Below are 23,007 nucleotides of genomic sequence, written 5' to 3'. Positions count from 1 at the left end.
AAACATGGTCTATTGTTACAGCACCTCACAGACAAGTGGCTTGCACCCTTAGACTGTAATACATTTTGGTGCTCTGTGCGTGGGTGCTTACATGCATGCAAGGGAGTTGGGTCGGGGTCACTCTTCAGGCTGGGACAGAGAGGTAGTCTTTGGTCGTGTTTGTTATGACAGTCTTAACAATGGGGGGGGGGACAGGGATGAGGCATGGTCAGAGAGGAGTTGGGGGCAGAGCAGGGCTGGGCACTGCCACATAACCCCCCCCCCAAAAAAAAGTTCGGGGGGGGGGGCAGTGCGCCTCACAGTTTGGGGGAACTACTGCCCTAGGCTGTGGTAAGAGCAGCCCAGGCAGCTGTGGGGAGCCAGGGACCCACCACTTGCCTTGGGCGGGTGGGAGGGGGGTGGGGGGGGTACCTGAGAACAGCCCCAGCCTTTGTCCCTGCTACCACAAAGGCCACAGCAAGCCGGTTTAAACTAGCACAAAAAGCAGCAAAAGTCCCAAAGTAAAATACTCCCCCACCAAAAGCCCCAAACCCTCCTAGACGCTAAAGCAACAGCAGACTGAAATGGCCTGGGCCCAAAGCAGCACTCTCATCCCGCCTTCCCCCGCCCTCGTCTTCTAACATTACACCCAGACCTATATGCATCTATACGTATAAAAGTGGCTTAGGGCTTGGGAGGGGGAGGGGGGGGTTAACGCTTTCTTTCTTCCCCTGCGTGACGTGGGAGCGTTCCCATCCCTCTCGGCCGTTATTTTATTATTTTCTCAATAAAGCTTTAAAATGTAGCCACCTGATGTGTTTCGTCGTCGCCCTGCAAACAAGCCTGCGGCGTCAGCCTGATGCAGCAGCAAATTAATAACAAAAAAATCTGTCACAGGTGGAGGGTCCAGGGTTTCTCATAGTGGCCTGGGCTCCCTGGGTAGCTCTTACTAGGCCTCACTTCTAACCAAGGGGGCAGAGCCTTTGCGGGGGAGGGGACAGGGGAACTGGAAGGGTGTGGGCCCCCCCCCAATGATGTGGTGGAGGGTGCCCAAATGGTCTCTGTGCCCAAGGCTCCAATACAGCTGAATCTGCCACGGCCAGTAGAGGTGCCAACTTTCTAAGCCCTGAAACCTGGACATCCCCTCCCCACCCCTGAGGCCCCGCCTCTTCTGCTGAGACGACCCCCCCTCCCCCGCCCCACCTGCCCCCCTCCCCAGGTCGCTCGGCTCCCCCATCCCCCCGAACTCACCGGCCACCTGCAGAGCTGGGTGGGGAGGCACTGACGCAGCGCCCCGAAGTGAGGGGGTGGGGATGGGCCCCAGAGCAAGGGGCTTGGGCGGGGGGGGGGGGGGGGGTGGCGAAATCAGCACACAGCACTGTGTGTGTGTGTGTGGTGGTTGTCCCAGGAGCAAGAGGCGGGGATGGGACAATCGGGGCATAGCGGCGGGGGGGGAGGGTCAGTCCCTGAAGCTGGCCGGCTGCTGCCAGGTTCCCTTTTCGACCGGCCGTTCTGGTCAGTAACCGGACACCCGGCAACACTATCTGGGAGTGAGTCCTGCAGGGCCAAGGCATACCACCCCTGGCAGCACCAGCTCCCCCTTGTGGGAGGGGGGGAACTCTCCTGAGGAGGCCGCTGCCCCCTGGGAGGCTCAGGAGGGACAGTGATTGCTGTTGCCAACAGAGAGCGAGAGACACAGCATCAGGGACTGGCGGTGCCGGGGGTGGGGGAGGGCACCCTAGCTATGAGGTCATTATCCCCAGATATTGTGGAGGCAGGGACTGGGGAAGGCATTACTCCAGATAGTGGGTGTCCCTAAGTTATGTGGGAACATTGGGGGCATCACCCCGGATGCGTGGGCAGGGACTGGTGGAGTGGGGGGCATCAACCTCAAGGGCCATGGTGGGGGGAATCACACACACGCCCCCGATGGGGCAGAGACTGGTAGGGGCATCAGCTAAGAAGGGGGGGCAGGGATTGTTCGGGGCTATCACCCCTGAGATGAGGGGGCACCAAGATTCTCCCCCAACAATGGGGGATGGAGGAGGCTCTCCCAGCACTGCACTGCCCCCCCATTCTGTACCACCTGCCCCCTGCCCTTCCCAGGGCAGGGGGTGGCCTGTCATGGGAGTTCCCGATGGAGAAGTGGTGGAGGGGTTCCCTATTGAGGTGCAGGCTCCGGGGGGTTCCCTACTGTGGCACACTGGGTGCCCAGAGGGGGGTGGTGGTGGTCTGTCACTCCCATCCCAGGGTGGGGGGACAGGATCTGGGGGGTTCCCTCTGGGGGCATGGGGTGGGAGGTCAGCTCTCAGCATGGAGGGTGAGCTGTCAGTCCCTTCGTGGGGCAGTGGGGAGGTGTGGGATGTGTGTGTGTGTGTGTGTGCAGGGGGGGATCGGTCAGTCTCTTCCCCGGGGTGAGGGTGTGAGCAGCTCCCTCCAGCGGTGCGGGGAGGTCTGTTGGTCTCTCACTGGGACAGGATAGGGCTCCCACTAGAGTGTGGGGGGAACCCCGGTCGAGGTCTTTCAGTCCCTCCCCAGTGGGGGGGGGGGCAGGAGCCAGGGAGGCTCCCTTTGGGGTTCAGGGGTATCCGTGGAGATGCAGGAGTCCATCAATCACTAAAGCTGCAACTTAGACCTATGCCTATCAGGAGTAGTTATGAACCCCCCTTTCCCTTCCAACTATAGAAGTGAAACTATGCCAATGTTTTGAATCCAGGTCTCCCTGACATCTCAGTGCTCAATCCACTGGACTACTGAATATAAGGGTTTGTGCAGGGCCCATGCTGCTAGGCTACGCTGAGTCGTTCTCTCAGAAGTCCTGTCAGCTCAGGGTCCAAAGGTGAGATAGGCAGCAGAACACCTACTTTGAGAATCCTGTCAGGGCTCAGCTGTGTCACCAGCAGAAATTTGGGAACCAAGGAGACTTTACCTATGGGACCATAGGCATCTAGTAGGTTAAGGGGCAACTGCATGAGGATTCTGCAAATCTAAAATTTGGACTTGGATACCTACAGTGCAAGTTATGGAGCTAGCCCTTAACTTCTTCATGCTGCCACTTTCTTGCTGTGAGATATAGAGCAAGTCTTTCTGGCTCAGTTTCTCCATTTGTAAACTGGGCATTGTAGCCACCTTTGTAAAGCACTGTGGATGCAGTATCATTAGCCTTGTTTACTGAAGACAAGTGACACTGACTGCTCTGTAACAATTGTCCTGTCCAGTACTCCAAATAAAAATACCATTAGGTTATCAACCTAGTATAGGTCATACCATGCTGGTGGGTAAAGAAGTAGCAACTATATGTTATAGCTTTGCGTTCAGAAAGGGGTTGCCCTCACTCTAGCAAAAGCATTAAGAAGCTCTTGCCAAATGCTCAACTTGACTTAGACATCTTTGGGCCCCATCTTGTCCTCTTTACTCAGCCAAAACTCCTCTTTAAACTGACCAGAAGTATTGCCAGGGTAAAAAGAGGCCAAGGGAGCCCTTTAAAAAGTAGGATAGAAGGAAGCTCAAATCCACAACCCTTGTGGATCTCCAGGAATTGCCCAGTTACAGCAGCAAGACCCAGCTTTCAAGAGGCAGCAACGCAACTGAGCCTCGGCTTCCCACTAGCTGACAGCAGTGATCTGATGCTATGTCCCATTTGCGTTAGAATAAGGGTTGGTTGAACTATAGTTTTTGTAAGTCCTTCACTGAATTACAAAACTAATAAGCTACAAGCCATGTGCGATGCCCATAATGGAACAGCTTAACCTGTCTTCAGAAGCGGGGAGAATTCAGGCACAGCACAGCAATAGCCTTACTGGGGAAGGCACTCTCAAGTGACTGCTACATTATTAAGAGTTTTCTCTGCTTCAACACTGACCATTTTGTCCCTAAAATACCATCACTTTGAATAAATTATGAAAACAAAGAAAACATGATATTCATGTAGTGGCTTGAACTATGTTTCAGAACAGACAGCGATTTCCCAGCTTACATACCCTCTTCGTTATTAGGTCACTGCACTGAGGAACACAATTGCACTAAATGGTGGATTGCTAAAACTTCAGATTAATGGGAGTTCTTTTTGCTGAAAGCCCCTTTGGTCTATAACAGCGGTTCTCAACCAGGGGCCCGGAGCCTTCTGGTGGGGCTGCGAGCACGTTTCAGGGGGTCCTCCAAAATAAACCAGAGAGCAGGGTCAGTGTTTGACTCTCGCTGAAGCCCGAGCACTGCCATGCAGGGCTGAAGCCAAAGACCAATCAACTTAGTTTTATGGGGCCCCGAGCAATTGCCCTGCTTGCTACCCACAAACACCAGCCCTGGCTTTTCATCTACTGGCTATGCAGAAAAACGGCTGTTGTGGCACAAGTGGGCTGTGGAACTTTACAGCATGTTGGGGGGTGGGAGACTCAGAAAGGAAAACGTTGAGAACCCCTGGTCAATAACACAAGAGGAGGGTGTTGCCAAAGTATTCAGAACTCACCACCCAAGTATTTTATCTCACAAATATTTTTCCATCAAGAGAAGAGTAATTATTTGGTAATATTTTTTCTCTTTATTAATCCAGCTCTATAGATGGTCCAGTACTATTTGTCAAATTAATCATCAGGGCTACTTTTAATATTCACTAATTCTTCTCAGTTTTCCTCTAGCAACAGTTAGCAGGAAAGAGACCAGGAGAGCGGAGAGACTTGGCTTTCAGACTTCAAGAAAGCTATTCTACTAAAAAAAAAAAAAAAAAAAAAAAAAAAAGCGACAGTGCCAAAATTATGACATCGCTTGGGACCAACAACATTCCATTGCTCTGAATTTAAAAAAAAAAAGAAAACTACAAACATCTGTAAATACTTTAAGGTGCAAGGTTAAAATCACATTCAGATCTCATCAGTCACATGTGACCCAGCACAAGTGATGGCTAAGATCCCACTAATCCACTTGTAAAACTCAGACATTACTGTTAAACCGATTGTTACTGTAGGTCTTGTTTTATAGACCTCAGCAGTACCAATGCACTTTTGCTGAGCTTATTTATGGAACTTGAAATTTATCTATACACACACAGCTAAGCAGGAGTGAATGCTGCCTAGTGTTTACAAGAGGGAACTGGAATGTTACCACCCCCAAGCATTTTAAAAGTGGAAGAAAAAAAGAGGAGATGCCCGAGGAAACGTTTAAGGTAGCCAAAGGGGTAACGTGATCATATTAAGTAAAGAAAAACGGAGTCTGGTATCTAGAAAATTCTTGCTAACAGGGAGATCATTTAAATGATGGAACTATTCCAGTGGAAGGAAGGCCCAGTTCTTTAGAACTAGACTAGATATACCCTCTGGGAATAGAACAGAGGAAATAACATTGAATAGCTAGACACCGATTAGATTTCCTAATATATCTTTTCCCCAACACTCCTGAGAATAATGCACATTCTGTCAATGACGGATCAGTCCCAACATACTGGTACTCTGTCACCACCATCTCAGAAGGGAAGGGACAGGGTGTGTACACATACACACACACACTTATTGGGTAATTCAAAACAAAACTAAATCTTTTCCATTCTCTGCCATCCATAATTCTACTTGATACATGAATAAACTTTATAACCACGCAGCTTGTAAATATTACATGAAATGTGCACACAGACTGATCTTGCTCTCATAATGCATATGGAGCTTCATAGCCCTACATAGAACATGCCCCTTTAGTCTGAGTTAGCTCCAAGAGGTTCCAATGTCAAGGAGGTGGCCATACAAGGAAAAATAGCAATTAAAAATAAATACTGAGACATGGGCCAGTGTTGCAAACTCTCTCAGATTCATTTAAGTGTCAGATTTGTTGTTTTTCCTAAAACTCCAGTTCCTAACTTACGTTAATCAAATGAAAAGTGGGTTTCTAGCTGTCATGATTGTAGAGGAAAGCTTGAAAATATGAACCCGAAATGCTCAGAACACAGAAAGAAAGAAAAACCACCTCAACATTTTTATCTTTTACAATTTCATGATTTCTAAGCCTCTCATGACATTTTTAGAGGCCTGGCATGATTTTTGGGTGCTCGAGGTTGGCCATACGTCATATACCCAGCCAAGTAGGTTACATCTGGATTTGCACTCATGGCCAACTAAGGTAAATGATAATGGCTTCGCAGATGTTTTTGCACATAGTTTAGCTAGGATGGCAATGGTCTATTCTCCATTTTTGTGTCCTGGTTTGTTTCTTTTGCAGCAGTTTGCAATGTGTTCCATGACGAAGTGCTTCTTCAGAGAGTCATGGTAGGGTGCCAGTGGTCTAAATGAAAGGGAAGAGATCTCCATGAAACCAGGGCTCCTCTCAATGCCTGTGTTGTTGGGTAGGCCCTTCCTACTGTTTTATTTGGGCCTTATGCCATAATCTTTACACAGACAAAACTCCTACTGATTTTACCAGTGCTTTGGCTGAGGGATCAGGTCTCTTCTAAAATCGTGTTTGCACATAATGATGGGTTTGAAAATCACAAAATTCCCAATCTGATTATAGCTGTTGTGAGTAAAGTGTGTGCACAGAAACAGAGAACCAATTTTCATGTGCTTAAACTTGTTCATTTTGCCATGGCTGGATAAACCTCCTGCTGGTGCTGACTGCAGGACTGGGGTTCAACTAACCGAAGCAAACAGAAGCCACATTTGTGGGGTTTTTTTGGTTTGTTTTTTTGTTTTAAAAAGACACAATCAAGAAGCGGCACATTGATTCCCGGGCCCAAAAATATTTATTATACATTTTGAAAAAAACAAAATTAATAAGCTCTAAAAAAGGCACATGTAAAATGATATTTACAAAATTTAACAGACTAGCAAATACAAGACAAACATATGAAGCACACTATTCTTCCCTTCCAATGCCTATATATAGCGGATGTATATTTACTGTGTTGTGCAGTCAACTGCATGACCTAGCTCTACAAAAATGCTAGATTCCGCCAACAGTTATTTACTAGTTCAAGAAGTGCCCTTCGTTTTGAATTACTGTCAGAAGACCAGTATCGACAGCACTAGAATGAAAGCGTGAATGGATGGGTTACCGGAGGCAAAGTAAAAAGAGATAAATGCTTTTCATTATAAATCAAGCTTGGGCCCCCATCCTTGTACCACGTTTTTGTGGCTGCACTGGCCCAGTAAATATAAATTTCAAGTATGTTTCAAATACTCCAGTACAAGGCTTGTAGCTCTTGGGTAAATTAGCTGGAAGGAAGGATTACACAGCCTGCTGGTGCTATATCATAACACTGGCTCACATCCAGGACACATCCTGCATCAGGTATGCTGGATATGTGAACAAAATTAGACTAAGGGATTGCATGCTTGCCCAAGAACTATTCTTATTCTGGATAGAAATATCAACACACACATTAGAAAACGATGATCGTCCATGCTTTGAAACACAGATCCATAGCCACGCTAATTGATGTTGTTCGTGACACAGATTTGAGAAGCCTTTTTTATTTTGCCAGTTAGCTTCAATTTTTAAAATATGACAGGAAGCTCAAACACTGTGTTGTCTGATCCCATCTGGAACTTATCTTCATTTACATAAGACTATATCAGATTTAAATTAAATCCCAACTTTCAAAAAATATATAGAGATATGTGTAAAGCTAAACTCATCCTTTGGTTAATACAAATCTTTATTTCAAATTGTATTTTAATATTTCTCATGAGCCTGCACAGGACACAGCCAGCCAAGAGTATAAATGAAGATTTATGAAGTTCATGTGTGGAGAGGGACCTGAAGAGGGGAAGAATTGCAAGCCCTGGGTGCCACTTAAATGCCCTCCTCACCCAGCCGTTGGAGGAAACATCATTGCAATCTTTAAGCACAAGTGGGAACCCAGAGGAACTCCAGATGATGACATACATAGTCACAACTTCTATTAGCCCCGCCTCCTGATTTAACAGTAGCACCCACTGGTTTAAAAAACAAACAAACTCAAACCATCAAATGTGATACCACAGCAAGAAGTGATTACTATTGGACAATATCGAACACTAACAGAGAAGGATTATTTTATAACATTAATACACTTCTGTCCCACAAACTTTTTCTGGAGCTTGTGGTGTTTTCACTCAACCTGTCCAGCTTCTACCAAGAAGGTCCAACCCAAGCGAAACATCTGATCTTTAGGAATACAAACTAACTGGCTTGCAGTCATCAACTGCATATTTTTTCCATGTGTGTCCCCTTCATGAATTTTTGAATCTGACAAGATATACAGGTATTATATAACAATAGTATGAGCATAGTTTTTGGTGGTACAACAGAATGATTTCCCCCCATCACCACCCCGTTTTGAGTCTTTGGCCTGCTGTCAATGTGCAGAATGCCAGTAGAATTTAATCATAAAAGAAAACTAGAATTAAAATAGGGCAGAGCAAGTGGGAAAAGAAAGTCTGTGCATTTAAAACGCATGTGGCATAGAGCCCGTGACAAAGAAATGGACATTTTTGGCTTTGATCTAATATATTTTCCAGTTTAGTTTCTACGGGTATGTCTACACTGCAATAAAAAACTTGCGGCTGGCCTGTGTCAGTTGATTTGGGCATTTGCTCCAACCCCTCAGACAGAGACAAACACCTACAAGATCTCTATCAAGCGTTCTTACAACTACAATACCCACCTGTGGAAGTGAAAAAACAGATTGATAGAGCCAGAAGAGTTCCCAGAAGTCACCTACTACAGGACAGGCCTAACAAAGAAAATAACAGAATGCCACTAGCCGTCACCTTCAGCCCCCAACTAAAACCCCTCCAACGCATTATTAAGAATCTACAACCTATCCTGAAGGATGACCCAACACTCTCACAAATCCTGGGAGACAGGCCAGTCCTTGCCTACAGACAGCCCCCCAACCTAAAGCAAATACTCACCAGCAGCCACATACCACACAACAGAACCACTAATCCAGGAACCTACCCTTGCAACAAAGCCCGTTGCCAACTGTGCCCACATATCTATTCAGAGGACACCATCACAGGGCCTAATAACATCAGCCACACTATCAGAGGCTTGTTCACCTGCACATCCACCAATGTAATATATATATATTGTGCCAGCAATGCCCCTCTGCCATGTACATTGGTCAAACTGGACAGTCTCTACGTAAAAGAATAAATGGACACAAATCAGATGTCAAGAATTATAACATTCATAAACCAGTCGGAGAACACTTCAATCTCTCTGGTCACGCGATTACAGACATGAAAGTTGCAATTCTTCAACAAAAAAACTTTAAATCCAGACTCCAGCGAGAGACTGTTGAATTGGAATTCATTTGCAAATTGGATACAATTAACTTAGGCTTGAATAGAGACTGGGAGTGGCTAAGTCATTATGCAAGGTAATCTATTTCCCCTTGTTTTTTCCTAACACCGTCCCCCCCCCCCCCCCCCCAAGACATTCTTGTTAAACCCTGGATTTGTGCTGGAAATGGCCCACCTTGATTATCATACACATTGTAAGGAGAGTGATCACTTTAGACAAGCTATTACCAGCAGGAGAGTGGGTTTGTGGGGGGGGGGGTGAGAACACCTGGATTTGTGCTGGAAACGGCCCAACTTGACTATCATACACATTGTAAGGAGAGTGATCACTTTAGATAAGCTATTGCCAGCAGGAGAGTGGGTGGGGGGAGGTATTTTTTCATGCTGTGTGTATAAAAGATCTTCTACACTTTCCACAGTATGCATCCGATGAAGTGAGCTGTAGCTCACGAAAGCTTATGCTCAAATAAATTGATTAGTCTCTAAGGTGCCACAAGTACTCCTTTTCTTTTTGCGAATACAGACTAACATGGCTGTTACTCTGAAAAGAGTCTAGGGCAACATTCTCAGCTAATGTGATAGAAAGGAGGAGGGACTGTGATGAACAAAGTTACCAGCAAGAAGCAATTTCAGTGCAAAGGCCTGGACAGTAGAATTGTGTCCAAGCTACATGGTATTATTTCTTTGTAATATCGTAATGCCTAGGTGCCCCAGTCACGGCCCAGGATCCCACTATACAAATAAAGTTCAGATCTGAATTTGAAATACCTTGAAACTCAGATAGGCATTTGGCCTTGGAGTTTAGGTTAGGCTCATGTTAAGAACTTCCTAAAGTCTAGGGCGTATAGACTCATAATTATGGATCAGGCCCATCTCTAACAGAGAGCAAACCTTTGCTAAAATAAAGTTGTTTCCGCTTTGTGTGAAGCAAGCAAACATAGGTCATGCGCAAATGCCTACATACTACAAAGAGAAACATACTGAGATTCATGTTCCCAACACTGGCTAATTCTGAGAAGAAATGGTCACCCACAAAGTATCACTGATGAGACCAAACTAGTAACAGAGAATGCAACCAAATTCTGATCCTCTGAAATGCTTGTGAGGCTTGAGGTAAATGGACATAACTGAGGTGGCTAGAACCTGGTACTTCACTGGGGACTTGATCCTGCCATAGGCTGAGCACTCTAGCCTGATCCAGCAAAGCCGATAAGCACATGCTTAACTTTAAGCACATGAGCAGATCCATTGAAATTGTGTAGTTGATTTGCAACAAGCTTAAACCCCTGGCATCCCCTTCACATTGATGTTAAATGAAAATATATCACTGCACTGGCTTTTTTACTCTTTGAAACAGGTTGGAGCCAGCCCACACACCAGCTGATTCCACTCATCTGCATTCTACCCTGAATCTCTTATCTTTCCTCTGGATCTAAGAGACAATTTAATTGGAGGGGATGTGGAGATCAGTGTGGCTGCTCCGATCGGAAACGCCAATCACAGGAAAGCTATTTTATGGAAACCCAGTGGACCTTAAGCAGAGAACAAATGTCCATCCTTTGCCTTTTCCTAGGAAGGGAAATATAATTAGAGCTCAGCAGCAGAGTCACAGGATGGGATTTTTTCCCCTATAGTGCGTCAGTGAGTTTTAGAGCACAGGGGCTATTTTCAAGCCACTTTTGTCTGTGGTTTAGAAGTGAGCATAAGCTTCATTAGTTGAAGGGAGGATTTATAATAGGTAATCACTAGGTCCTATTTTCTGAGCAATCAAACAGTTGTGCTAAATTACAAGCTGCTTGCTCCCTCTTGGCTTTCAAATAATCAGTTCATAGCCCATGGAGTAAAATAAAAAGGATGATTTTTTTTTAAAGGGGGGTTTCTATTCCTTAAATGATGAAATAAGATTCTAATTGGCACAGACCTACAAGCTATAATTGCTCTGAGTTTTTTGGTTCAGTACAGTAATTCAAGTGCCATGCACTTTCTAATCATAACTTGGCCCTTTAGGAATGGGTTTGCTTTTTGCATATGAGAATGTGACTTTCCCCACTTTCGCAGCAAGCAGTTGGTTTAAATCGATACTCCATTGAACTGGGTGAGATTCAGCTCTACCGTGAGGGGAAATTGCCCTGAAAAATATTTTTAAAAAGAGTGAGATTTCCTATCAGGACAGTGGTTCTGGACTGCATCACTGCACCCTGTACACACAGCGTCTCGACATCTTCAAACAGCAGAAAAAACAGTGATCGTTAATTATCCTCCTGTTGCCACCTGGTGCACTGAGGTCCTTCCAACTGTGCCTCATTTTCCTTATTTTTCCTTTATTTTCAGTTATCAAGCAGCATTTAAAGAGAGGCAGGCTAGCCGCTCAGACATTGGAATGGTTAATTTATTATCCTTGGAGCCCCACTCCCTCTGGCTGGTTGAATCTCTCTAAATCCTTGCCCTGCTCTGCAGAGAATCTGAGTGCCTCCAAAGCAGAGGACACATCATCTCCAGACTATTCCTATGTACTGTATAGTTCTTGACGGTGCTGAGCTCTCCTTCTCTTCGAAAGAAATGAAAAAACAAAAACCCACTCCATTTGCCGTAGGTCAAAAATCAATGAAACTAAACCGGACACATCTGCAATCCAAACCCAATGTGCTGACCAGACTTTGCAAGTTGTTATTCTACAGTGACAAGTGAACCACAACTCTACTCCTGCCTGAGGGGACCCTCTTCCCACACTGCAATGTGAACCCCTTGGCACAGTGATTTACAGAGAGATCACATTCCAACAAAGTGACTCCACAGCACCGTCCAATTAACACAGCGATAATACATGGATTATGCAAATCCGCATAATCTGAGCGTCCACGCTTGTCTAGGGGAAAAAACAGATGGCTCGGGCATTGCTGTTCTCATCGTTTAATGCTGCACCCTTCAGGACCTGATCAATAAAGGATTTGAGGGATTCAGCTGGTCTGGAAAGGTCACAGCCTTAGGTTGCTTGGTGGTGGTTGGGGTTTATTTTGTTTTTGTCTGAGTAATTAACAGTGCAAATCAAATCAGACTGCCATGCTGGCACAAGTGCAGCAGGGGTTGCATTACTCTGATTTTATAAAGTCCCCCCCAGTAAGACCCATATTCCCTTTATCAGACTTGTGTAAATAGGACTAGGAACAGGTACGATAACAACAGCACAACATACCTAGTAGTGACTGTGGGTCCTAAGAGGCGACTGAACTAACACAACTCACGCTTCCAAGGCCATCTGTGAGAAGAACATTAACAGCACCAGCTGTCCAACTATTTCTAACACCAGTCTCCCCTCCTCCTACCCCTATTGTGACTTTTCCCTTCAGAAATGGTAAGATTTCAGTTCAGATGTCCTACAATTTATAATTCCTGTCCCAAGGGGATTAAAGATTCAGGTGTTTGGCTATGTGTGTTTCTCTCTCTCTCTCTATGTGTGAACACATTACTCTGTGTGTGATGTGCCGTGTATTATAATTAATATAATTAAGACCAGGAAGAGGGAGCAAGTTACCAAGTGACCTACAACTTCATTGCTTTTTAGTCAGCCACTGCTAACACAATTACAGCTTTGTGTGTTGTCTGCACCTGACCTGTTGACAACAAGTGGCGAATTGGGAGTCTTGTATTACTTCCATCACCAACCACAATTACATCCATATCCTGTGATAAGGAACAGAAACCACGATTGATTCCTTGATTCCTGGGGGTTGATTCTTCCTGATCTGGGATTGATACAGGGTAGCACATACCATCTACTGGGAGAAATGAGTGGTTAGCAGTAACACCTCTTGACTAAGGAGTGCAAAGGAAATCCCATCAAGTTTTCCCTGAACACAGAGAAAGGGGTCTTGAGGGATTTAAACACATGGAGATGGAAGGCTCTTGAAGACTGAAAAGCAAACAAAATCCCCATCAGGGGAAAGATAGGGTGGGGCTACAAGGTCACTTTTCTCAGAGAACTTTGGTACAGGGCAGTTGAGCCTTTATGCCTCCCCATCATGGCTTCATTTCTGCAGTTAGTCAGATTGTCAACAGTTTTTCAAACTGGAGGTTGTACTGGGCTACTTGGGGTTTACAGAGCCCTGTACCTCTGATTGGCTGTCCATGACTCACAGACTCCAGGGTCTGCTTTGGAGGGGCTCAGAGTCTGCTTTGGAGTCAATAGCTCCAAATACAAGTTGGGAGCAAGTGACATTCATCACAAACTCTGCATTTTCCCATGGCAAGAGGAGCACAATCAGTTTCCAGATTTCCAAGCAAAGGAATTTTAACAGCTGCCGTATGGCACTGGTATCCCAATGGGAACTTTTCCTAGAGATCTTCACATGAACAGAGAATCAGTCACTGTCCTACAATATAATAAGAGGCAATGCTTGAGTGGAGTTGCTGAATTGCTGCAACACAGGGATGAGCTGGGGAAGAGAGGATAGTAGATAGATGGTAAAGTACGGTAATATCTTAGAGCACAATAAAGTTTATTGGAGATGTAAACTGGACTTCTTTAGACACTCCAATTAGCTGCATTTTATTTCTTTTAACCTTCTTTGTCATTCTTTTTATTTCTCACCATTTTCTTCTTGCTTGAGTAAAACAATTATAAAGTCTTCATTTTTAATTGATCCCTTGTGGCAAAGTCCTATAGATTTTAATAGAGAATTAATGGAGAATGATAACCTTTAAGCTGACCAACAGAAGTCTATTGAAGGGATCTCGTTCTCTATTAAACAGTACAGGTTGTAAAAGTAATTTCTATGAAACCCTTTTGGTTTCATCCTTACTAAATTCTACAAGACTTTTACGTGTGGGAGGTGAAGTTCTGGGAAGAAAACTGCCAGAGCGTAAGCCCGGACCGACCCTGATCACATAAAAACTAAGGTTTTTAGAAGTGACAATCTAACACAGTGGCTGTAAAGCAGGCACTGTGTCTGATACAAGTACAGTAGCTACTACTTAGCCTGCTCTTGGCTTGAGATAGAGCTTTGAATGCTGTCACCTGTAATCTCCCTATTAAACATGAGGTTGCCATCGGCTGCACTGCAGAATGCAATGGGACAGTTCTGGCTTGCAGGCAACCTGTGACCTAGAAAGAAAGGACAAAAAAAGATCGTAGAAAAGGAAATCTTACCATACCTATGCTACTAGGTTTGTGTGGATGGGGAGCATGCTGATAAAATAGTAAATTAAGGATCACTGCAGAAGCACACTGGAGTACGTTTTTGATATGATTGGCTATCACACAACAACTGCAATGTTTGTGGTCAGCTTAACACAGAGATGCTCATGCCCTGATGTGACTGTCTCCACTAATGTCTTCTGAATTTAAAATCCGACCATCCCAGAGTGGTGACAGGTGACAGCGTGGTAGGTACTGATTAGTGTAACTGTGCAGCACACAATAGAGCTGGCTACCTTTAAAAGACAGCATCTTTTACAGAATAGATTCTTTTCTGGCAAAAATGAAAAGGTTGCTTCACGTGCAAGCTTCTAGTCCATCCTCTCCCTATGAAAGGAGCTTAGCAGCCTCCAAGCAGAACAGATAATTAATTCAAAATCATATTGCCACTTTACATGGCTTGTCACCCAAACCTACCAAAGAATGGAACATAATGAGCTTGCTAAAGGGGATTACTCTAGAGCCACATACTGAGTGAATCTTTCAGAACTTCTGTACCAGGTTGTAAAGGTTAAAATAAAAGTTACACCCAAAGAACATACAGTTTTACAATTACTGCATCCTACAATACTAAAACACTGAATCTGATGTTTAAATCAGCAATTTTTATGGGATATTTTCCATGGAGGTGCCATTTATAAGGACTTTATTAATATTTATTACTTTATACAGCACTTACTATAGGCTTGAAAATAATCTTCATTCATGTATTTAACATGCACCCACATTGATTTTAACACTCTCCATATCTCATTAAATGCTTTTAAACAGCTTTGCATAAGATCTGTTAAACACTGATAACTACAACATTACGGGGCATTCTTCTTAAGGTATTAAAGAATGTAGCTGTATATTGTAAATAGTTGGAATAAATATTAATAAAGTGTTTCAAAATGGCATTTTTATACGGAGCATTTTAGTTTCTCTTGATATCTCCCTCCCCCCTTTAATGGCTCAGCTACAGTAAGCTAGTGAAGGAAAACTGCTGTGATTAGTTATAGCGGCTAACAAGGCTATTTAGGCCTTAAAACTCAGGCAAAGCTCCCGCTGAGGAGGGAATATTATGTCTGACTAAAAAGAGTTGAATAGGAATCTCTGATACCTAAATATTTAGGCACAGATTCTGAAACCCTTACTCAGATTGAGTAGTGCCTTCCTCCAAAAATAGGACCAATAACTTTAATTGAGCTTCACACAGCTTGAGGCCTTACCGAATCTGGGCTTTACAGGAGTTAGGGATTAACTCTCTTACAGCCTGATCCAAAGCCCATTGAAATCAATGAAAAGACACCAACTGACTTTTATAGATCCAAAGACCAGGCCTCTAGCCTGACCTGTTTAGTTTAAACCAAGGTGATTTTAAGGTCTTCATTCCCAGGACTCTATTAAATACTTTATTTGTGCTATATTAGATGCTAAAGGTGAAATCCTGGCTGCAACTGACTTCAAAGGGGGCAAGATTTCACCCTAACACTTGTTACTGATGTTTTGTTTCAACAGATATTATGGCAATATGTATTTTTTGCCAAAATGCTAACCCAAGTTTAAAATTAATAAATAAATGATAGAATACATATAGCAGCAACTTTGAAAGTCGCTGCTTTCTGATTCTTTTGAATAACAGCTTTAACGTCTTTGTCATAGTAGTGCGGGTTAAATATCATTCCCCCCTCCCCTTTTTTAATTTAAAATTTTGAAATTTGACAAAAACAATCCAGCTTTATAGTTGCTCCAAAAGGGGGAGAAATTCACAACTTTTTCAGAAAAAAAAATTCTGATTTTTTTAACCTTTAAATTTAACAAAGGCAACTTCTAACTTGATGCTTTAATTAACCTTAAGACATTTTGTAAAAACTTCAGCAGTGTACTTTTGTTTGCAATGAAGGACAGGGTAACATTATTAGGAGCCTGGAACTCCTAAGTGCCCAAGTTACTTTTGAAAATAAGGCGTAGCCTACACTGAAGAGGTTTGCAGATAAAGCTACACTGATGAAACACTCCTAGTACACATGCAGCTTATATCAGTGTTTTTATTGGTATAGCTTATACCAGTCCTGCAAGTGAAATAAGCTATACCGGCAAAAGCACTTTTATACTGGTATAACTGCGTCTGCATTGAGGCATTTGCTGGCATTGCTATGTTGCAAAATTTACACCCCTAACAGACATCAATATGCAGGCAAAAGACTTTGGTGTGGACCTGGCCATAGTCTCACTGAAAGGCACTAGGTGCCCAAGTAAAAAGAGAACTGAGGCTATGTCTACACTTGCAGAGTTTTTTCGCTGACAGTTTTGTCAGTGATAGAAAAGCGCTAAAAGCAAAGTGCCGGTTTGTGTTCACATTGTTTTCCACAGGCGTCAGAGCGTGTTTCTATATGCAGCACTTGCATTGCAGATGAGAAGAGCGCACTGTGGTAGCTATCCCACTATGCACTGCTCCGGACTCAAAGCAAATCGTGTGTGTGTATGTGTCTGTGTGTTCCCGCTCTACATTGTGACAATTAGGTAAAAGCAATCAAGAGTCTTCACTGGCACATCAGCGCAAAAGCATCAGCACAAAAAGACTCTTGTTGGGGTGGTTTTATTTTTGCGCTGAAACTCAGCAGTTTCAGCACAAAATCTGGATTTCCAGTGAAGACACTAGCGTGGCTTTTGCACAAAAACCTGACTTTTTGCACTAAAACTCACAAGCGTAGAATAGCCTTAGGCTACTACGTCACTTAAATGGTTTTGAAAATGTTACGTATAACAAATTACGCTTTATATTGCGGTGCAGTTTTCCTTTAAAAGCTAAAACAAAAAAAGGTTCCAGATATGAGCCTCATTCTTGAACTGGTTCTGTGTGGGCAAACCCCTTCACCTGTACAGATCCCCACTGATTCCAAGGGGCATCAGATGGATGCAGGGACAGATATGATTGTAGGACTGGGGTCATGGTATGGAAACCACAGATACACTCAAACAATCATATCAGGCCAACAAGTTAGGCTTCCTCTCCTTTCCATTGGGACCTCTGCAAACATATCAAAATAGGCAATGCACCTATGAAATTAACATGACAATCCTGATTGATATTATAGGCATTCTGTAGGGGGTGAAGAAGATTTCATCTAAATAGCACAGATATCAAAGTGATCACTGATACTACCCGTATCAAGCAGTAAAAAGCCAATGGGTCTGTTTGGTAGCTGTTGAATCCATTTGAGCAAGGAGAAGTATATTTTTTAAAACGGTTGCCAAAGGTTCCAGCTGCATGACTCCCATGTACTTAAATGAGGCTTCTGGGCAGAGTCATTAAAAAGAACTGATTACAAGAGCTACATACACAGAACCAGCTTACTTTTTAAAGTAACTCATCATGGAAACAAATTACTTTCAGGCAGGTTGTCTTGAGAAGCAAATGGGTTCCTTTTTGTCTTTTAAAGCTTTCAAATTTTTTCAGTTGAATTTAATGTTGGTGAAATATGCCAGCCTAGCTAATGGTGTTGGGCAGAGACCAAAGAAGCAGAAGCCCCATCTCTCCAGGTGAGGGAGGGGCCACAGAACCCAGACATCATCTGCGTAGAGGGGACAAAATTGAACAAACATGCCTGACAGTCATGGAGGATGAAACACTCTGTCTACCCACAGAACAGGTTCAGCATAGATAACAGTAGTGTACGTTATACCATCCTGCTTGCAGTGGGGAGTGTCCTTCACCTCTGAGTTGAGCAATTAGTTCACTCTCCCTTGCCCATTCAGAATCTTTGGTTTTAATTTGTGGATGTCAACACAAAGGCCAATGAGGACTCATCTTAGTGGTGAATATTGCAACACAGACACCTGTCCACTGGGATATGCATGAAGACCAACCAAACAATTTCATACAGGATACCAAACAGAAATCAGCTGGTAATTTTTTTTAGCTGCTAACATGCAAGGGTGGATTTAAATCAGCAACATATTGGTGAAAAAACCTCTCCTCTATCCCATTATGAATCCCCTCCCCACCCCCAGGCCATTTATCCTCTTAATTTGATTACTTTTCAAACCAGAAAATACTACAGGATGGGGTTAGTTATAGTCAGTTACTTTTCCTGACAATCTAACCAGTCCTGTCCAAAGAGGGTATGATCTTATCTATCAATTTATTCACAAGCAGTCACACTGTGTAGCTCACAAGTATGACACTAAAGTAACCCAGAATTGTATCAACGGCTTCTAAAAGTCAATCAGTGAATAGTAAGAGAGAGCTATAGCTAAGTAACCCTTGTACCTGGCTTCTTTTTTTTTTTTTTTTTAATTTGGATATGCTGGAAATCTGTCCCTTCCTCCTCTGTACAGGCCTGTCAATCACTTGTTTTTCATTCTTACAACAATTTCTAGCCTTTTAATTATTTTTTTGATGAAGGAAAGGCAAGCAAACTGCCACGAAGCTAAGATATACTTTCTCCCATCTCCGTCACATATAGATGTAAGCAAAGAAAGCCCTTAGTTTGGTTCCACTTTGCGGTTCTTCTGCCCACCCCCCCGGCTCTCCTGCTGGTAATAGCTCACCTTTCCTGGTCACTCTTGTTCCAGTCTGTATGGTAACACCTATTGTTTCATGTTCTCTGTGTATATAAAATCTCCCCACTATATTTTCCACTGAATGCATCCGATGAAGTGAGCTGTAGCTCACGAAAGCTTATGATCTAATAAATTGGTTAGTCTCTAAGGTGCCACAAGTACTCCTTTTCTTTTTATGGATACAGACTAACACGGCTGCTACTCTGAAACCCACAAAGGTGTGTGTGCGTGTGCATTATCTCTCTCTCCCACACACATACGTGCCTATCTTTTATGTATAGTATATATTAGATTGTCTCCTTCCAACACCAAAGTCTAGGACGTTTAATTAATGTAAATGAAATTAAAAAGTGAACAAAAACTCAATCCAGCTGGCTGGCAGAGCCGGTGACAAAATGAAGGAAAAGGTCAACATGCTTAAAGGTTAGGTTGTGTGCCTGTGTGCTTTTCCCTGTAAATTGGTTTCAAATATCCATGGAACATGAAGCTCATAACACCTCCGCTACAAATATCAAACAGAACTTTCCCTCATAATATTTCAAATTATCCTATTTACATATGATTTTTTCCAAAAATAAAAAGTGAAACATACAGCAATTCAAGCACTCATGTTCTTAAAAAAAATAATTAAAAAAGAAAATAAATCCCATCTCGGCGTGATAACGTGATGGGTAGACAAATAATTCTTCCTGCCAAGATGCCAGCTTTTCTCATTATTTTCTATTTTAAAATGTTGTAGCACTTGACAAAATATCAGGAAAATTTGACTTTTTTTTTTTAATATAATCTGAGCTGTGCTAAGAACTATGCAAAAAAAAACTTTCTTGAGAACAATACAAGACTGGAGTGACTCTATCCCAAACCAGGTACTCAACAGAGGAGGCTTCAAGACTTTCCAAGGGAAGAGCGGAGGGGTGAAATAAAAACCATTGGAAGGACTAACTGTTTGTTTTCCTTAGAATTTCAATTGGCTACATGAATAATAAATGCTTATATAGCTACAGAAGATTTACTTTGTATAATCAGTACTGCATGGACTTTGCATCACCAGACTATATGCTAGGCTGCAAGCAAAGACGCCATCTATAAAAGCAACTGCAGTGAATGGCAAATTTAACCAAAATTAATGGAAGAGTGGCCCGGTCATTCAATAAGCATGGATTCCTCGCTCTACAATGTGCACTGGTAAGTGATGATACGAATCAGCAAGTCACACAAAACAAGTGGTATTTATCATGAGCTGCATCTTGCCTTCCAGGAAGGAAATGCCGGCTGCACAGATCACAGACGTTTACCCAGCATAAATCTAAATCTTAAAAAAAAAAAAGTTATGAAAGGTTTGGTCCAAAATATTCTCTCCTCCATTGTGCTGATGCTCATCAGAGCGCTGAAAATTCACAGCTGATCCTGCGCTCACCCCACAGAGATCATTCAACTTCTTTTGTTTTTGCTTTCACCATCAGAAAACAATGGCATTTTAAAAAATATAAAATACTAAGTAAGTAGGGCTATCATCAGCACTAGGGTATGGGAATAATCAGTTGTGTTGCGTTTGTCGAGACTGGACTGAATCCTGTCAAGGATGGCTCAGGGCTGTGCAAACTGCTGCTGCAGAAATGGTTAGTGGTTTGATGTACGTAAACAGTACCTTAATCTCTCCCCTTCTCACAGCTATATGAGAGAGAGACTGCTTTGCTGTTAGCCAATAAGAGATCAATTATGGCTGATTCAACAAGGAGGGGAGAATTTGTGAGCAAGAAATGGCAACAGCCTCCTCGCTCCCATGTAATCTCCTCCCCACAATGTGAAATGGTGGCTTAAGGTCCAAACTACATACCCTGGATTTGTGCAAATAGTACTCAGATAAGCAGTTCCACTGAAGTCTAGGTTGATGTCAGTGGGGCTACTCATTCAAATCAAGGGTTTGCAGAATAGGGCCCTGACAGGGGTATTAACATTCCTTTTTAAGCTCCTGCACTTCGCAGTTTCTCCTTTCATTGATACAATGGCTCAACGAAAGGAACAAAGTTGAGTATGTGGGAGCAGTGGCTGTAGGAATCACACACCTTTACTAGAAGTTGGAAGAGTTGAATGACCTCCTCGGAGCCTCTGACCGCCCCTTCTGCAGTATATTTGCACACACCACAATAGATCACCGAAGGAGACATATACATTATCATTCATATAAACATTAATTTCAATAGGAATCGGAAAGTCCTTCACCCTGCATTTCACGGTGGCAAAGAGCAAATGATCTACAACACTCTAATTAGCAGTTGTCATGGATACCATGTAAAGCTCAGCAGTGTTGCTTCTGTGCCCAAAGTTATAGGAACTCCACGTAGTTTTCAGGGATTAGTCCTGTCTTCCCATTCAGGGTTCCTTCCAGCCAGCCAGGCTCCTGAGATGGATGAACTGAGGAGAAACAGAAGGATATTAATATCAACCTAACAAGGGACATTTTCTAGTGGAAAGGAAAGAAGAACATTTTCAGCCACAACCAACTGCACTCATTTATGGCAAGTTTTGAATTTTCCTATACAGCAGCAAAGAGAAAGTAGCCTCCCTTCTCCTTGTTGTGGTTGGAAGCTCTCTGGGATAATGGTGACAATGAGCTATTCTCCTGCACTTGCATTAGAGATCAGTGCTGGAATCACTACACCTCTTCGCCACACAGGAGAAATGCAATTTCTGCTGCAACTGGGGCCACCAACTTCAGATGCATTATCCCAGGGATTCACTTGTATCCTATTTTCAAAGTCTCTTATTCATTTTCCTCTGTCTCCAGAGCCTGGGGTGTAAAGCATCTGCTTAGAGGCCTCCCCTCTCCCCCGCAGCTGATTGATCTAAAAACCCCACTCCATTTCCCCTGCTTTTCAGATCCTGGGGCTGCTTCTCCTTTTCCCATCCCTACATATTCCCATATTCAAACTGCCAAGCACTAGAACCTCAGGTCTGAAATGCCTTCTTTCCCCAGTTTTTCCCCTCTAGATCCTTAGGTTTATAATTTCTCCTGTTTCCCCTCTCACTGGATCCAGCTGTCTAAAATGGCTTCTCCTCTCCCTTCCCTCCCTGCAGACCTCACGGTATACACACCTGCTTTCCCCCTCTCTCTTTGGGCCCCAATGTCTAAAACCATTTCCCCTACTTTGTCCCTCTAGATCCTGTGGTCTAAAACTTCCACCTCTTCTCTCTCCCGTCCTATGCTGTGGTCTTAAAAACTTCTTCCTCTTCTGTCCACTCAGATCCTGGGGTCTAGAACTCTTCCTGTGTCCACCCTTCCTAGCCTCGCCTTGGCTTGCTTTTTGTTGTACATGTGTTTTTTTAATATGTCATGAAGAAATTAGATCTCTGTTTGGGGAAACCACTGTGATGACGAGAGGATTATATAAACCTGGTCACAGGCCCTGGCCAACAGAAAGAAGGAAGGAAGAATTATGAAGGAGCTATTGCTGTCTGTGTACTGATAATATAAAAGCCACTTGAAGCAGAGAACTGGGCCTTGCTATCTTTTTTTAAAGATTGTTTTAATTACATGAACTAATTTTCTAAAGAAGCTGAGAAATTAAAGCTCTTTCACACTCTGCTGTGTGCATTAACATGACTTCCTGGGCTTGGTTTAGAAAAGCACTCCCTCCTCCAAGTTCTGCACTGAATACAGACTCAGGGACAAACAGCCAAGCACCCTGGTAAAGAACAAGTTTCCCAGTAATGATCAGGGGGTGTGGGTTTTTGGGGGGGTAGGTGGCGGGGGAGAATATGTTTCGATATGACAACGGACTCAAAATACCCCCAACTCTTGAGCTAGGACTTATTTGAAGTTCAAATAATGTGGTTAGCCACACTGTCATATGGTTCTGCACTTCCGGATCTGGGCCTCACCAGCCTCCATAAGAAAAAAATACTAGCATTTTCTAGCAAGGAATCAAAACCCAGCAGTATCACTTCTGTAAAACGAGACATTCTGAGCAGTTCCTGTAGGATGCTAGAGTATTTTATCTTCATAGTCACATAACA

At 43.4% G+C, this 23,007-nt stretch overlaps 1 protein-coding gene across 5 annotated transcripts in view; it reads right to left on the bottom strand.

Moving 5' to 3' along the window:
- Positions 1–23,007, bottom strand: part of ARHGAP26 (Rho GTPase activating protein 26) — a 327,129-nt gene that overhangs the window by 8,184 nt on the left and 295,938 nt on the right. For 4 of the 5 annotated variants that reach the window (XR_012160231.1, XR_012160232.1, XR_012160233.1 and 1 more), the window contains one exon: positions 21,280–21,405. Coding sequence is in view for 2 of the 5 variants with exons in the window: in XM_073355709.1 (XP_073211810.1) it covers positions 21,317–21,405 (89 nt within the window). In the remaining 3 variants the exon portion in view is untranslated. Of the gene's footprint in view, positions 1–6,677; positions 21,406–23,007 lie in introns of those variants that run through there. The other variant, XM_073355708.1, reaches the window with a different exon arrangement.

The sequence above is a fragment of the Lepidochelys kempii genome, chromosome 8 (assembly GCF_965140265.1).
Source record: "Lepidochelys kempii isolate rLepKem1 chromosome 8, rLepKem1.hap2, whole genome shotgun sequence".
In the NCBI taxonomy this organism is placed as follows: Eukaryota; Metazoa; Chordata; order Testudines; family Cheloniidae; genus Lepidochelys; species Lepidochelys kempii.
The sequence above is the reverse complement of the archived record's forward strand: the minus strand, read 5'-3'. Positions and strand labels throughout refer to the sequence as shown.